Below are 13,987 nucleotides of genomic sequence, written 5' to 3' on the forward strand. Positions count from 1 at the left end.
GGATCATAGATGAGACAAACCCAACAGCAATTCCATTCTATTCGGTACCAAGGTGAAGGAAGAAACGGTGAAGCTCAGCCACTGACGTTGTTTGATTTATTTTATTGCCTTTTAAAATCATACTGTAATCAGTTACACTTGCCACAGTAAAGAAATGCCGTGAATCTCGGAGCAGCAGAGGCTTTGAACACACGACTACGCTGTTATTTCTACGGTACATTGCGGTGGAACCAGGTTTTGCTATTGATACTTTAATTGGACACTGTCACAGTGAGAAGTTGCTGAGTTGCCGAATTGCAGCAGAAGGTCAAAGAATTGGATTTAGCTTTGGATTCTCCATCTGGTTTCATTCCCGCTCCTGATTCTCGTTGCTGGTGCGAGCGGCACAATTCGGAATGATAAACTCCTGGGGAACGTTATGTCAAACTCTGTATTTACTTTAAGTAGCAAATTCTTTTTCCAAATACAAATTTGGCTCTTAATTAGCTGCCTCTTCCTTAATTTGTTTTGAGCTTTGTTAAGAAAGAGCAGCAGTTTAATTGCCCAAGCTTTGAGTCTGCCCCTTTTTCTTCAAGCTCCCTTTATTCACAAAAAGCAAGCAAAGCCCCCATCGCTAACTGGATAATAACTTTGCAGATAAATGATTAGATAATTGCCAAACCCAGACTACTGCAGACTTGGTAAAGTTTTGGCGTATTTATTTCATGTAAGATAAAACCGTAGCAAGCCAGAAAATAGAGATTACTGGCCAAAGGGCTTTCCCAAAGCACCTGATAGATTTAGCTATTAGTTTTTAACAATTCAGGTTCTTTTTTCCTTGCTGCTTACTAAGGATTGAGCTGGGGTTGATTGGTTTAAATTGAGCTCAGACTTGCCCGTGCGCGGGTGAATTGGTTGGCCTGCGGCTTCTCATTTGTTCTCGGAGATGCGGCTTTGCAAGGGACACTACATATATATATATATATATATATATATATAGGTACACACACACATATAAATATGCTATTTTATATATATAAATAGGCTATTTTATATATATAAATATGCTGGTTTATATATATAAATATATATATATATGTGCTATAATTCTGGGAAGGAACTAAGCAAATAGTAATGGCCCCTTCTGTGTCTCGGGCTTAAGGTTTAGGCGCAAGCCTGTTGCAGAACAGGCTCTAAACTGATGTTTGTCACCTGTTTTCGCCCAGAACTCCTGCAGCTGGCCAAGGAGCGGCCCCAGACAGACACGGCGGTGGCCAAACGGCTGGTGACGCGGGCGCTGGGGCTGAAGCACAAGCAGCTGGACGCCGAAACGCTCCTGCCCGAAAACCCGGACCAAGAGGAATAAACCATCATCTCGGCTTTAAAAACAAACAAAAGATATTCTAGATATTAAACGGCATGCAGAACAGTGAGTTGCCACGGGGGATGTTTCTCTTGGGGAGTTCATTGAAGTTGATTATTGATGAGATATTTGATTAGGGAGCGTCTCGCCCTGCTCTTGTTACTCACTTGGGCAATTTATAAAGTCAGGCTGCTTTATAAATTTAAAACAAGATGCATTAGATGAAGGGAATTCCATCTCCTTGGCCAAAATGGAGCTGTAAGCAAGAACAGAGCATCTGCAGGAGTCAAAAAAGCTGTTTAGTGTTTACTTTGTTGTAATGTTACTGTTAAAATATCCCCCAAAACTGACAACACAAGTGACTTTCAGGGGTTTTTTTTCCCTTATTTCCATAGTGTTTAAAGAGCCTGACTTGCTTTGTTTAGCAAGGGAAGTTATCAAGACACATTGTGGCAGCAGCAGTTGAGCTTCCAGTGTGTCTCAGGCTCTGCTTTTGCTGCATCTGGAGAACAAAATGGAGTTTTCCAGCTGAAAAACAGGCTCAAAACCTTTGCTTGATGCCACTGGATCAATGACAGGAATAGCAGAAGACTTCTGCGTTCTAGAAGCCTCACAACACCCCTGTGAGGTGGGTTATCCAGCCCGTTTCAGTCATGGGCAGGTACAATGATTCATTTAATGAGCTGCTTGTAGAAGTCTTCTGTATAAACACAAAGGGAGCGCAAAGCCTTCAGAACCAGGAATTGCGAATGTGGCCCTAACCTGTCGTGGAGTAGAAATACACAAATGGCATGTAAAACATTTTCTCTGGGTAAAACGTTTTTATTCAAGTGTCTGAAAATGCGTAGCGACGCGTGTCCTCAAACAAACAGAGGAGCACGCTTAGCACCATGAATTTCCCAACTGTAAGAATCCTTTCCAAGGCAACTTACGGAGGTCCAAACCCTGATGATGATCCCATGAAGCGACCTCTAAGGTACAGTGAGGATACGATGCCTTAAACTAAATCCTTTAAGGGAAAGGTGGAGGGAATATCCAGCTTAGAGGGTCATATTTAGACACGTAGGATGTTTTGGGTGAATAGCTTACTGTGGAATGGGATTTCCCAGTGGAGTCATCATCAGGAGATGCGCAAAGTCTTCAGGATGCGACGGTGGAGGTTGGAGCAGAAAACAGTTGTGCTGGGGGTTGGTTGTTGGATACAAGAGTTTCAAGAGTATTAAATTATGCTTTATGCTGTTCTGCTGAGAAAAAGCTGCTCCTTTTTTCTTGGTTTTTCCCTTTATTTCTTTGCTAAAACGGAGTAATCAGTGGCGGTAACGGAGGATTAGCTGTGTTCGAGAAGCAGCGTCACAAATGGAGGCGTTTGCATCAATGGTGCGTTCAAGCTTGAGTCAAAAGAGCTTAAAGATACCGAGATTAATGCCTTGGAGAAAATGAACAGTCAAGACACCTTCAGGTTGGTGGGACCCAAACAAAGGCAAATTGTGTTTGCCGTGTCTGGGAATAAAGCTGGTGCTGCCGAGTGGAGGGAGAAGGTTGGAACGGCGAAGATACGGAGCTGAGTTTAAAATCCCGCTCCTAAGGACCGCGGTATTTAGGACTGGAATTAGAGACACACGGTGGTCCGAGCACCTAAACTGGGAAGGAAGGCGCCTTCAGGAAATAATTTACCTTGCTAACGTAGAGTTTGATTGTTGGCTTGATTTTCTTTCCTTTGTGTGCAGTGGTTAGGGAAATGACCGAAGCAGGAGACCTCGCTTCTTTAAATAGTGGGGTGGGAGGCGCCGCCGTTCTATCGCGTGGACACCTTGTTATTTGTGAGTCCGCTGAAGTGATCGAACTTCTGCTCCGTCTGGTCGCTGAAGGAGCCGCCTGGGGAGGGGACGGGATGGGACAGAGAGAGGATGAGCAGGGGGAGCCAAAGAGTTGGCGATACAAGGCAGAGAACGCACCCAGTTGTGCGTCAGCTGTGACAACACGTCCTCACTTTGAGCCCTTAGAAAGGCAACGATTTTCCTAATTAATTTATGCATTAATTAAATCTTCCAGAACAGCTGTGAGTCCCAGGGCTACTGCTTCTAGTCTTACATATTTGGAGGACCAAACTACAAACCACCCTCAATTTCACTGCTAATTTTGGTTGCTTAAAAATCTCAGGTGAGACAATGAAAGCTAAATACACTGATTTTTAAATGGAAATATTTTCAAGCTCAGCTGGAGAACCCATCCAACACTTAAGTGCCTGTTCATCCAGATTAAGCGGGTTTGGCTTTTCTGAGCTAGGTCGCAATCTGAAGCGCGACACGCAAGTATTTGTATAGGCTCTCACCTATGTGGCAGTTGTACATCCAGATGCGCTGCCCGTCGTACCGGCTCCTACACTTCATCACGTTGTTCGAGTAATCGGATTCAGCAACTTCGTAGTTGGGGTTGATGACAACCTAGGGAGTGATGGAGAAACGCAGCATCAAGTTATGTAAAGGTGGACTAGATATGACACTTTAGTCAGAATCAGCTTTTGCGTGCAGCACAGACAACAATAATTCCTATTAATTGGCTGGTTTTAGAGCTAAATAATTCTCCCCTCTCCACACACTGGCACCAAACAAACTGGAGGCACAGTCTTAACTCCTCATGCAAACACCATGAAAATAGCCCTATTTATACACAAATGCAGTGAGTTGTTTACAAACAGCTCAAAAACTTCGTACAAGATGACAGTGGGATGCTGTGCATATATATATATATAAAAAATATATATATAATATGAGATGTAACACAGCGTATTCACATTAGCTGCACATGGAGTGTATAAAACCATTAAATATTAGCTAGATGCAGATTTCCAAAGATTTTCACTTGGGAAAGTACGTGATCTGGTTAAGACTTTGTTGTCTTAGGTAATTCTTTAGCTTTTAGGTATCTGGGGAATAGAATCCCTTTGCAATCATAACTTTATATTACTGTAGGTGTACAAATAAACCCACTGGTTACCTGTCCCTAATGGATAAGAGAAAAGCAATGGCAGCATCACAAATGTGCCTTTACTGCCCTACCTGGAAGAGGTAATCGCCCGGGGGGACGTCGGTGATATCGATCCACTGGCAGTCAATGTCGTGCCGGTACACGTCCCAGCACCCCACCGTGATGCCTTGTTCACCAAAATTGGCGCATTCGTACTGTTTTTGCACATCTAAATGGGAAGAGTTAATGGCAAAAAGTGTTGGATCCACAGTGACATTTCCAACCCTTGGGCATGTTGTTCTCCATCTCCTGTAGACAGCGAGAAGCTCCAGGGTACGGGATTTTGGATGAGATTTAGTACAACAGTGTTTTTGCTTAATGTCTGGTATGGAAATATATGTACTGCTTAACTGCACGGGGGGAGCTGCCACCTTCTGTACCTCATCACCCAGAGGCACATCTTGGAATTTCTCACTTAACAGGAATCAGCAAAAGCACATTTAGGTTTTCAGCGTAGTTCAGTGTAAGAGCTGAGGTCTGAAAACCTAAAATCACAGTATGTTTGGGATTGGAAGGGACCTCAAAAGATCATCTAGTCCAATCCCCTCTGCTGGAGCAGGAACGCCCAGGTGAGGTCACACAGGAACATGTCCAGGCGGGTTGGAATGTCTGCACAGAAGGAGACTCCACAACCCCCCTGGGCAGCCTGGGCCAGGCTCTGACACCCTCACCATGAAGAAGTTTCTTCTCAAATTTAAGTGGAACCTCTTGAGTTCCAGCTTGATCCCATTACCCCTTGTCCTATCATTGTTTGCCACCGAGAAGAGCCTGGCTCCATCCTCATGGCACTCACCCTTTATATATTTATAAACATTAATAAGGTCACCCCTCAGTCTCCTTTTCTCCAAACTAAAGAGCCCCAGCTCCCTCAGCCTTTCCTCACCCGGGAGATGCTCCATTCCCTTCAGCATCTTTGTTGCCCTGCGCTGGACTCTCTGCAGCAGTTCCCTGTCCTGCTGGAACTGAGGGGCCACAACTGGACACAAGATTCCAGGTGTGGTCTCCCCAGGGCAGAGCAAAGGGGCAGGAGAACCTCTCTGACCTACTGACCACCCCCTTCTAACCCACCCCAGGTACCATTGGCTTCCTGGCCACAAGGGCCCAGTGCTGGCTCATGGTCACCCTGCTGTCCCCAGGACCTCCAGGTCCCTTTCCCCTACGCTGCTCTCTAATAGGTCATTCCCCAATTTATACTGGAACCTGGGGCTGTTCCTGCCCAGATGCAGGACTCTACACTTGCCCTTGTTAAATTTCATCAGGTTATTCCCCACCCAAAATCAGCCATAAATTCCCAGCACAAAGGGCTCTGGCCAACCTGCTTCGCACTCGGTATCCTCCAGGCAGAAACTGGCTTTGTGTCCCTCGGCCACCTTGGTTCCGTTGAGGTTCAGCAGGTCGTAGTGGGTAAAAACCTCCATGCTGTGGTAATGCCTGCGAGGCACAGAGAGAAGGAGCTTTAGGGAAAACACACACCTCTTTATCACCATTACCAGGTCTAACAGGCTGTCCCAGCAGAGATTTGGATTTGTACAGCCCGGAGTTGACTCTTTGTGCTGTTTCATCCCTCGGGCCAGGAATTTCACCTCCCGGCCCCATCGCCACGGGGGTAAATACCGAGAGAGAAATCACAGCCAGGAAATATTCCCCTGGGCATCATCACCCGTGCTGGCTCCTGGCCTGGCTATTTGTTTCTATATGAAGTGCTAAAGCTGTTTCATGAAGAGCCCCAGTTGTCCCAGGATAATGGAAGGAAGAGAAGTAATAAAATCAAAGCCATCATCAGCCAGGTCATCATTTCTAGCAGCCCCATCATTTACCAAAACGAGAAGTATTTCTCCTTGCAAACAGAGCTGGACGTACCCAGACCAGCAACCTGGCTATTTGTATTTATTTATTGCTTTTGAAGCAGCGGAATGTAAATTTATTGGCAGCAAACTAACAACAGATGGAACCAGCTTCTCTCGGCACTCGCCCCGCTCAGATCTAAACAATCTGACAGCTGCGTTCACACATGAGACGTCTCATCATTTTAAATGGGGACGTGTTAGTGTCAACTCGGCTTGGGCTGCGAGCAGGAGCGCTCCGGCACTCCTGGGCATGGCAAGTTAGGCCAGAGCGCATAATTTGGGCTGTAAACCCCAGACTAGCAAAGTAGAGACTGCAGCTCTGAGTGATGCAACTGCACAGACAGAGCTTAATTCAAAAGGCGTTGCTTAGGAGTTTAAAAAACCAAAAAGGGAGAAAACGGTGCAAAAATCCTCCTTTCCAGCTCTAAAAATACTCATGGCTTAAAAGCTTCCAACCATCATTGCAGCATCGCCCTATGCACATAATTAGAAGGTAAAGGAGGAGCAAGGAGGGAAGAGGAGATTTTTCCTTTAGAGACTGAGATTCTTCTCACCTTACCGAAAAATCCTGCAAACACAACACTAAATAAAACGCCACCTGCCCGAAGTTCATCCCTTTCCACTCCCTGCTGCAGGTCTTTCCCATTTGTTGCTCTACTTCCACATCAAAAGCCATCCAAACAGAAGCTCCCAGTGATGGTGGGAGGAAAGCAGCAGCATCTGAGCTGTTGACTCTGAGGCTGCTTAGTTTGGCCGTCTCTGAGAAAAACTGGAGTTTCTCAAGTCTGACTCAGTTTCTGAACTATGTCTGAATCATTCAAAGCGGTGTTTGCATCCTGGTGTTTACAGACTGGAAAGACTGAAGAGGAGCTGAGTTCATCCTCCTCTGTGTAAATAGAATCCAGTTTAAAGCCCCCAGATGGCTCTCGGCATCTCCCTGATGCTTTCTCAGTCTCTCCTCAAATCACTCCGAGCCTTTTTAACCACCCTGCGATGTGCTCAAAGCCTCGTGGTACCCAAATCTTCCCCCAGCGCCCTCCCAGCAGGGTCAGAAAGGCAGCAACGTGTCCAAGCGTCCTCCCCTAAACACACTATTTTCTATTTACCTTCAGTTCCGCGCCGCTCAGGTTTTAGTTCTGCAAATATTACAAACCAACCCGTCTGCAGGAAGAGTGGCCAGAATTTGCCCCACGCCACAATCTGAAGCTTAAGAGCGATGTGGCGATATCTGCACCTCCTCGAGATTAGAAAGGACTCCTACATTTGAGTATTTACTGCTCTAATGTTTTCACAAAGCGTAAGTCGTAGCAGCAGGACGAGCTTTGCGCTGTGAGTCACTTAGCTCCCCAAATTAGAGAAAATCAACCATATAACAAGCTATCATTTCAGAAGGAAAGCATCTGGACGGCTTGGTTCCAGCTCCCTCTCCTCTTTCTGATTTACTTTGGCAGAAACTGCCGGCTTCCCCCTGAAAAATGATGCATTTCTGGGGGTGAATTTACTGTTTGTCAGAAATAAGCACAGCACAGTCTCCCAGCTGAACACAGTTTAAGTGGGGTCGAGATGCATTTTTGTAAAAAAAGCCGAATTACAGCGTGTTCTTGGGTCCTTTCCCAGGTGAGGGAATTCGCTCAGATGGCCGCACCTTCCCGCACACAGCAGGTCCATACACATCTATGCATATCCCCATGTGCATACATCTCTCCCAATGAGAGCTGCACATCACATACCATTCTATATTATAATTCCTACAGTAATAAGCTGGTTTTCTGCTGTCAGAGGATCCCAGCCGCCCTAACGCAGCAAAACATCCCGGTGGTCAGCAGAGAGGGACGGAAGAGACGCCGACCGCACCGACCCGATTTTCACGGCGCTCACCGGTGACAGTCGTGCCAGACCCAGGCGTGGCGGCCGTTTTTGGGGCGGAAGTCGGACTGGCCGTTGTTGTGGATCTGGGAGGAGAAGCGCAGCAGGCGCCGGTACCCCGAGGTGACCGAGGTGTTGGCGGCGGAGCTGGCCAGGCAGTTCTCCTCCAGCGCGCACTGCAGCATGAACATCGGCCGGTCCTCCAGGTACGCCGTCTGCTCCACCAGCTCCGCATTGAGCACCAGGTCCGGGGCAGCTGGTTTGGGGGAAAGAAGGTTTGAAATTAATTGATAAGCTGCTAAAAATACCCCACAAGCGTCTGCCGGAGATGCAGCCCATTCCTTGCGTCATTTCTCAGCCCCATCAGCAGGAATTTGCTGCTGTTTTGACCTCGAACAAGCAACAGGATGAGAGGAAACGGCCTCAAGTTGCACCAGGGGAGGTTGAGGTTGGATCTGGGGAACAATTTCTTCCCCAAAGGGCTGTGGGGCATTGGAACAGGCTGCCCAGGGCAGTGGTGGAGTCACCATCCCTGCAGGGTTGGACAGACACGGAGATGAGGTTGTCAGGGACATGGGTGAGTGCCAGGGGTTTGGGAATGGGTGGACTTGATAATCTCGAGAGTCTCTTCCAACCAAAATGATGCTATGATTCTATATCCAAGGCCACCCCCCTTTCTCCTATCTCAGGACAAACACTTATGCAAAAATCAAATAAAACCCACGTTACTCACTCTCCGAGCAGGACACACCAGCACCGAAGCGACCGCCTCCTCTGGGACAGGAGACGTGGGCTCCATCGTGACGACAGTGGGCCAGGGACATCTCCGTCCCCGAACACTTGACGCCGCTCATGACCACGTTGTCAGCGCTGATGTCTCCGTGCCAGTACCAGGTTTCCTGGGCATAAAAAAGGGCATTTCACACACTTGTTAGTGTTTAGAGGACTGCAGGGGGAATATTCACCCCCCCGTAACTTGCTTTGCTCCCCCAGCAAAGATCAACGCAAGAGCCAACACTATCAAGGAGATGGATGTTGCTGGAAATTCACGGAATGAGCCCAAGCCTGTTTAAGCAAAAAGCTAAGACTGGGATTAAAACCATGTTGCCTGCCCTGACCATCTTACTAGTGTTAAGCAAATCTCTCTCCTTGTTCCTGAGCTGGTTTAAATCTCTGCTTATTTTTAATCCAGCTGTGAAGTCACTTTTCCACCCTGCTCTGTCCATCCTTGGGCTGTTTTAAGTCACTTAGGCTATGCCTTTGGGAGAGATGCCCGGCAATTAAATCACATTTGTCTTGTGACATCTGTGCACTTGGGAGGGCCACAAGTAATGCCAGAATGGCTGCTTGCACAGGGAGGGGAGGCAGAATTAACAGCTGTGCTGGAAATGCCGGTGGAAACGAGGCATTTGAGGAGCACCAGGACTAACAGGGTCTGCATCTCTTGGTTCTGAGCGGGGATTCACAGATGTTCAAACCCTGCTAGCTACTCATCTTCATCACCCGCTTCTGCAAAACCTGTGGGAATGTCAGAAAATTAACTCACAGCATAACACCACCCCCAAAATTAAGTGTGCTAAACCCTGATGAAGCTGCAACTGCAAAGCTTGGGAGAAAGGAAGAAAGAAGAAATAGAAGAAATAGAAGAAGAAGAAGAAATAGAAATAGAAGAAATAGAAGAAGAAGAAGAAATAGAAGAAATAGAAGAAGAAGAAGAAAAGAAAGAAGAAGAAAGAAGAAGAAAGAAGAAGAAAGAAGAAGAAAGAAGAAGAAAGAAGAAGAAGAAATAGAAGAAGAAATAGAAGAAGAAATAGAAGAAGAAATAGAAGAAGAAGAAATAGAAGAAGAAGAAATAGAAGAAGAAGAAATAGAAGAAGAAATAGAAGAAGAAAAAGAAATAGAAGAAATAGAAGAAGAAATAGAAGAAGAAGAAAGAAGAAGAAGAAAAGAAGAAGAAGAAAAGAAGAAGAAGAAAAGAAGAAGAAGAAGAAAAGAAGAGAAGAAGAAGAATCATATGATCTTTTAGTGTCAAAACTTGGAGCACGTTTCCAGGAAAAGAAACCCCATCTGTACCATCGCTACAGGCTGTTTGTGAGCCCCATTAGCAACACTCTTTGCACACACACACACAGGGCCGCCCTGTTCTACACAGTGTAGCTTTATGCTCGTGTAGCTGGTGCAGCCGGGATATGCATAAGGGCCTTTTCTGTTCTAAATACCAGCAGTCTCGGCTAAAGGAAAAAATGTCTTGTTTCTTGCTGGGCTCTCAGGGCTATGTCAACAGAGCCAGGCAGCTGGAAAGGCGAGTGTTGAGCAGATTTGGCTATCCTCAGCCCTTATATGAGTAAATCAGCTGGAGGAATCAGCTTGAATAGGAGAATCGCCTCGATAGTGGCTTGGGCAGCTCCAGCATCCTACCTCCCACCTCCCCGACCTCGCTGTGTCCCTTGGGGACCTGCAGATCCATGGAAAACAGCTAAAACGCTTGGAATCTGCCTGCCCACAAGCCCAGTGTGTCCTTCCTGGATCTTGGCTTGGTCATTGCTTAAAGACAAACTCATCTCCAGGCGGAGTCATAACCATCCCCTTCTGCCTACGGTCTCTCGTGCTTGCTCAACACGCACCCACCAGCCCCGGGGATGCTGAGGTTGTGAGGCATTTTGGGGCCTTATTGTTCATCCCAGCACAAAACCAGCAGGCACTGGGCAGAGAGGAGAATCCTCACTGGGTTTATCAGCAGAACCGGCTGCATCCGAGCACCGAGCAGGCAGGAAAATACAGTAGAGCTGGGGGAACAGGGACAGGCTCTGCTCTCCGTGACCACATTGTGCTCGTTTGCCCAAGTTTTCGGTTTCCGGAAATTGTTTGGGGAAAATAGTTTTCCTTCCAGAACTGATCTAAGGCTGTTTTCTGTGTGTGGGTTTCCATCTACATAAACACACATGAAGTTTATTTGGTCAGTGGCTGTTTCCCCAAAGCTGCTGGCAATGGCTGATTTTCAGTTGAAATGCCTCATCAAGGGGCTGCATTTCCACAGCAAGCTCTGGCAGGGGATTACTTTGTCCTAGGGAGAAACCAGTTTATTTTAGGAGCCAAAACCTTCATTTTCCCAGCATCTGCGAACCACAATAAAGACCCAGAGGTTATACATTTCCTTTCAAAAAATCCACCATCTCACCTAGCTCTGCCTGCCCCTCTTTCACTTTGTGACCCTTGAGGGATGTGTCAGTACAGAAGAGTATCTTACACCACGATTATTTGCCTACACCAGCTGCTTATCCAGCCATTTATCCAGCTGGGAACTGGGTGGGAAGCTGTTGCCTTCCCTCTTCTAGCTCTCCCCGTTGCCTCTTGCTTTACTCCATTCTGCACACCAGGCAAAGCTGGGAAAGAACACTTTATTCCTTTGTGGTTATTGCAGGCTCGTTAGTTGGAAGCTTTTATGCCTTTATTAAGGGCCATTCTTAGTTGTGTGCAAGCAAGGAGGGTTTAGGACATCGGTTGTTAGAGGAGCAAGAAATGCATACGTCTGCACCCCACACCAGTGTACCAAGAAGTAACTGCAGGAGCAAAATCAAATTGTTTTCGAGTGATTTGACACTGGGTTAAACTTGGCTTCAACTCTTCACCGGCTCGGGGAGGAACAATAAAGTGCACGAAACCACCAGCCCGACCGGGACTAAGGGAGTCGGACTTCCCAGGAAAGCTGAGCCTGAAAACAGGCTCCTTCTGCTCTGGGTTCCCCCCAGCTGCTGTTGTGCAATGAGTTTTTAACCCTCAGGGTCCCTCCAGCTATCGCCTTGAAGCTGAACACTGTGGTTTGTGGTTTGTATTTTGGATAAAAAAGCTTTCCCCCTCCTGCAGCAGCCCCTGTCCGACCAAATATCTGCAACACAGGCATGGGACGCACCTGGAAGGCATGGCTGGCGAAGCCCAGGCCCAGCTGCCGACACACCACCATGGCCTCCACCGTGCTCCAGTTCTCGCTGCAGACCGTCCCCCACCTCAACGTGCCGTTGCGTTCCGCCAAAACCTCCACCCGGCCCTCGTACGGGTTGCGGCCGCCGCTCAGACGCAGCTGCAGGGCATAAAATGTCAATAAACATCACCACAAACTTCATAGGGAAGGGGCAACAGTTGGCCAAGCGGCGCTCGGGGTCTTCTCAAGGCTTGTGGTTGAAGTCATTGAGCCCAAAAGCCCAGTTCAGCGCTCACAGACACGTTTCGGGGCTTATAAATGGGTGAAAGAGCTCAAAGCTCAGTACAAAAAGGCAGCATCATCCGTATTTGCCCTCCTAATATAATACAGATGTTAAAACCTAAATGGAAGGTGAAGCAATTCCTACTCACAGGTTTAATTTGGGTTCTCACCTGATTCTGGAAACCCATGGCTGGGACGTTGCATCTCACGGCAGCGTCTTCCTCGTGGTTACAACCCTGCGACTCCGTGTTGAATTTGCAGTCCGTGAGGGATTTTTCAAAGCCCGTGCAGTCGATTTCGTTGAGATGAATCGGACCCATGCCTGGGGGAGGAAAAGAAGGAAAGGGTCCTTACCTTCTGCCCGTGCTGCTGTGTGGTGAAGAAATATCCAGTGACAGCTTATTAATACATCGCAGACATCACGCGGGCCTCTAGCATTCAAAACACTGTGATCCTGAAAAAACTCCAGTGATTTCTTGTAAAAATAAAAAGCTGCAAGGTTATTATTAATAATTTTACCGTTACATTCTTTCCAGTAGTCTCTGGCACTCCAGCGTGCAAGGAACAGAGAAAAAGCCAAGTTTCCTTGTTACATAATTTACAAACTTCAGCTGGAGGAATTCACAAATTATGACCTTTTGGCTGGGTCTGTTTGCTGGAATCTGCTCCCCATCGAGCCCTGATATTTAGAGGGGACATTCACACGTTTGCTTGGACAATAAACCATAACAGCACGGGGATGTGTGAGAAGTCAGTGAGCTCCGGGGCAGCCGTGACTCCAACAACCCCGACGGCAACAAGAGGGCGTAATTAAACCCCCAATGATGAGGCTGGTCCTGCAAATCCGCCTTTGAACACACAAATGCACCGAGGTGCAGCCGTAACAAAGCGAAGTGTAAATATGGACGCGGAGTTTAGCAGCTGGGAGACTCCTCTGTGCAACGGGAGCGCGGAGGTGAATTTGGGCCAAAAGAGAAGCTTTTCCTACCCGAGCGCGGTGATGCGGCTGCTGAAGGGAGTTAGCAAGTGCTCAGCATCCCATAGGACAGCTTTTGACAGCGTGCACCGACTCTTTGCCGGTGTTCATCATTAAAAGAAAGGAAAAGCAAGCGTGTGGGAATGGGCAGCGGCTGCTCAGACTTTCCAGGCTGCGGATTCGGCAGGAACGGCACGTTCTCCCCCCTCACGTGGCAGCTGCTTCCCCCGCCACGATGATTTTGCTGTTTCCTAGAGGCAGCTGAATACATCAGCAGCTCCTCGCATCCCACCGCAAGAATTTTCTTGGCAAATCCAATGGATAGGTCACATTTTGAAGCTTTCCAGATTGCAGTCAGCACCACTGTGCTTTACACGTGTTGGTACTTTCCCTCCCCTGCTCCAAGTCATGATGGGCTGAAGATATTGGTCTCGCACTAGAAAGTCTGGTTGGTGTTATTTTCTTTAGGGTTTTTGGGAGCAAGGCATGTGAATCAGAAGGTGGTTTGCGAGGGCGCGCATTAGGCTTTGAGTTGCCACTCGCCACAGTTTGGGATTGAAACCAACTCCCAAACACAGGAAATCCAAACCCAAACCTGGCTCTGAACCATTCAAATGCCCTTCTATTTATAATGGGCTAAATTTGTGTTCTGGTCTTAAATTGGAGAGTGTTTGAAGTCCAGATCCAGGACCCATTTTTGCCATGAACCTTCTAGTAATGTGTTTACA

General features: G+C 47.3%; 2 protein-coding genes across 10 annotated transcripts in view; one reads left to right on the forward strand and one right to left on the reverse strand.

The window, feature by feature from the left end:
- The window catches only part of R3HCC1 (R3H domain and coiled-coil containing 1), a 6,241-nt gene extending 4,880 nt beyond the window's left edge, over window positions 1-1,361 (forward strand). The window contains 1 exon segment of the mRNA XM_080360262.1: window positions 1,165-1,361. Coding sequence (XP_080216388.1) covers window positions 1,165-1,345 — 181 coding nt within the window. The 3' untranslated portion in view covers window positions 1,346-1,361.
- Window positions 1,362-3,088: 1,727 nt separating this feature from the next.
- The window catches only part of LOXL2 (lysyl oxidase like 2), a 49,843-nt gene continuing 38,944 nt past the window's right edge, over window positions 3,089-13,987 (reverse strand). For all 9 annotated transcript variants that reach the window (XM_080360072.1, XM_080360070.1, XM_080360071.1 and 6 more), the window contains 8 exons: window positions 12,454-12,605; window positions 11,993-12,160; window positions 8,816-8,981; window positions 8,095-8,338; window positions 5,685-5,800; window positions 4,402-4,538; window positions 3,675-3,786; window positions 3,089-3,217 (listed from right to left, as the gene is read on the reverse strand). In XM_080360072.1, the coding sequence (XP_080216198.1) occupies window positions 3,138-3,217; window positions 3,675-3,786; window positions 4,402-4,538; window positions 5,685-5,800; window positions 8,095-8,338; window positions 8,816-8,981; window positions 11,993-12,160; window positions 12,454-12,605 (1,175 nt within the window). In that variant the 3' untranslated portion in view covers window positions 3,089-3,137. The remainder of the gene's footprint in view (window positions 3,218-3,674; window positions 3,787-4,401; window positions 4,539-5,684; window positions 5,801-8,094; window positions 8,339-8,815; window positions 8,982-11,992; window positions 12,161-12,453; window positions 12,606-13,987) is intronic.

This window comes from Nesoenas mayeri, assembly GCF_963082525.1.
Source record: "Nesoenas mayeri genome assembly, chromosome: 27".
In the NCBI taxonomy this organism is placed as follows: domain Eukaryota; kingdom Metazoa; phylum Chordata; class Aves; order Columbiformes; family Columbidae; genus Nesoenas; species Nesoenas mayeri.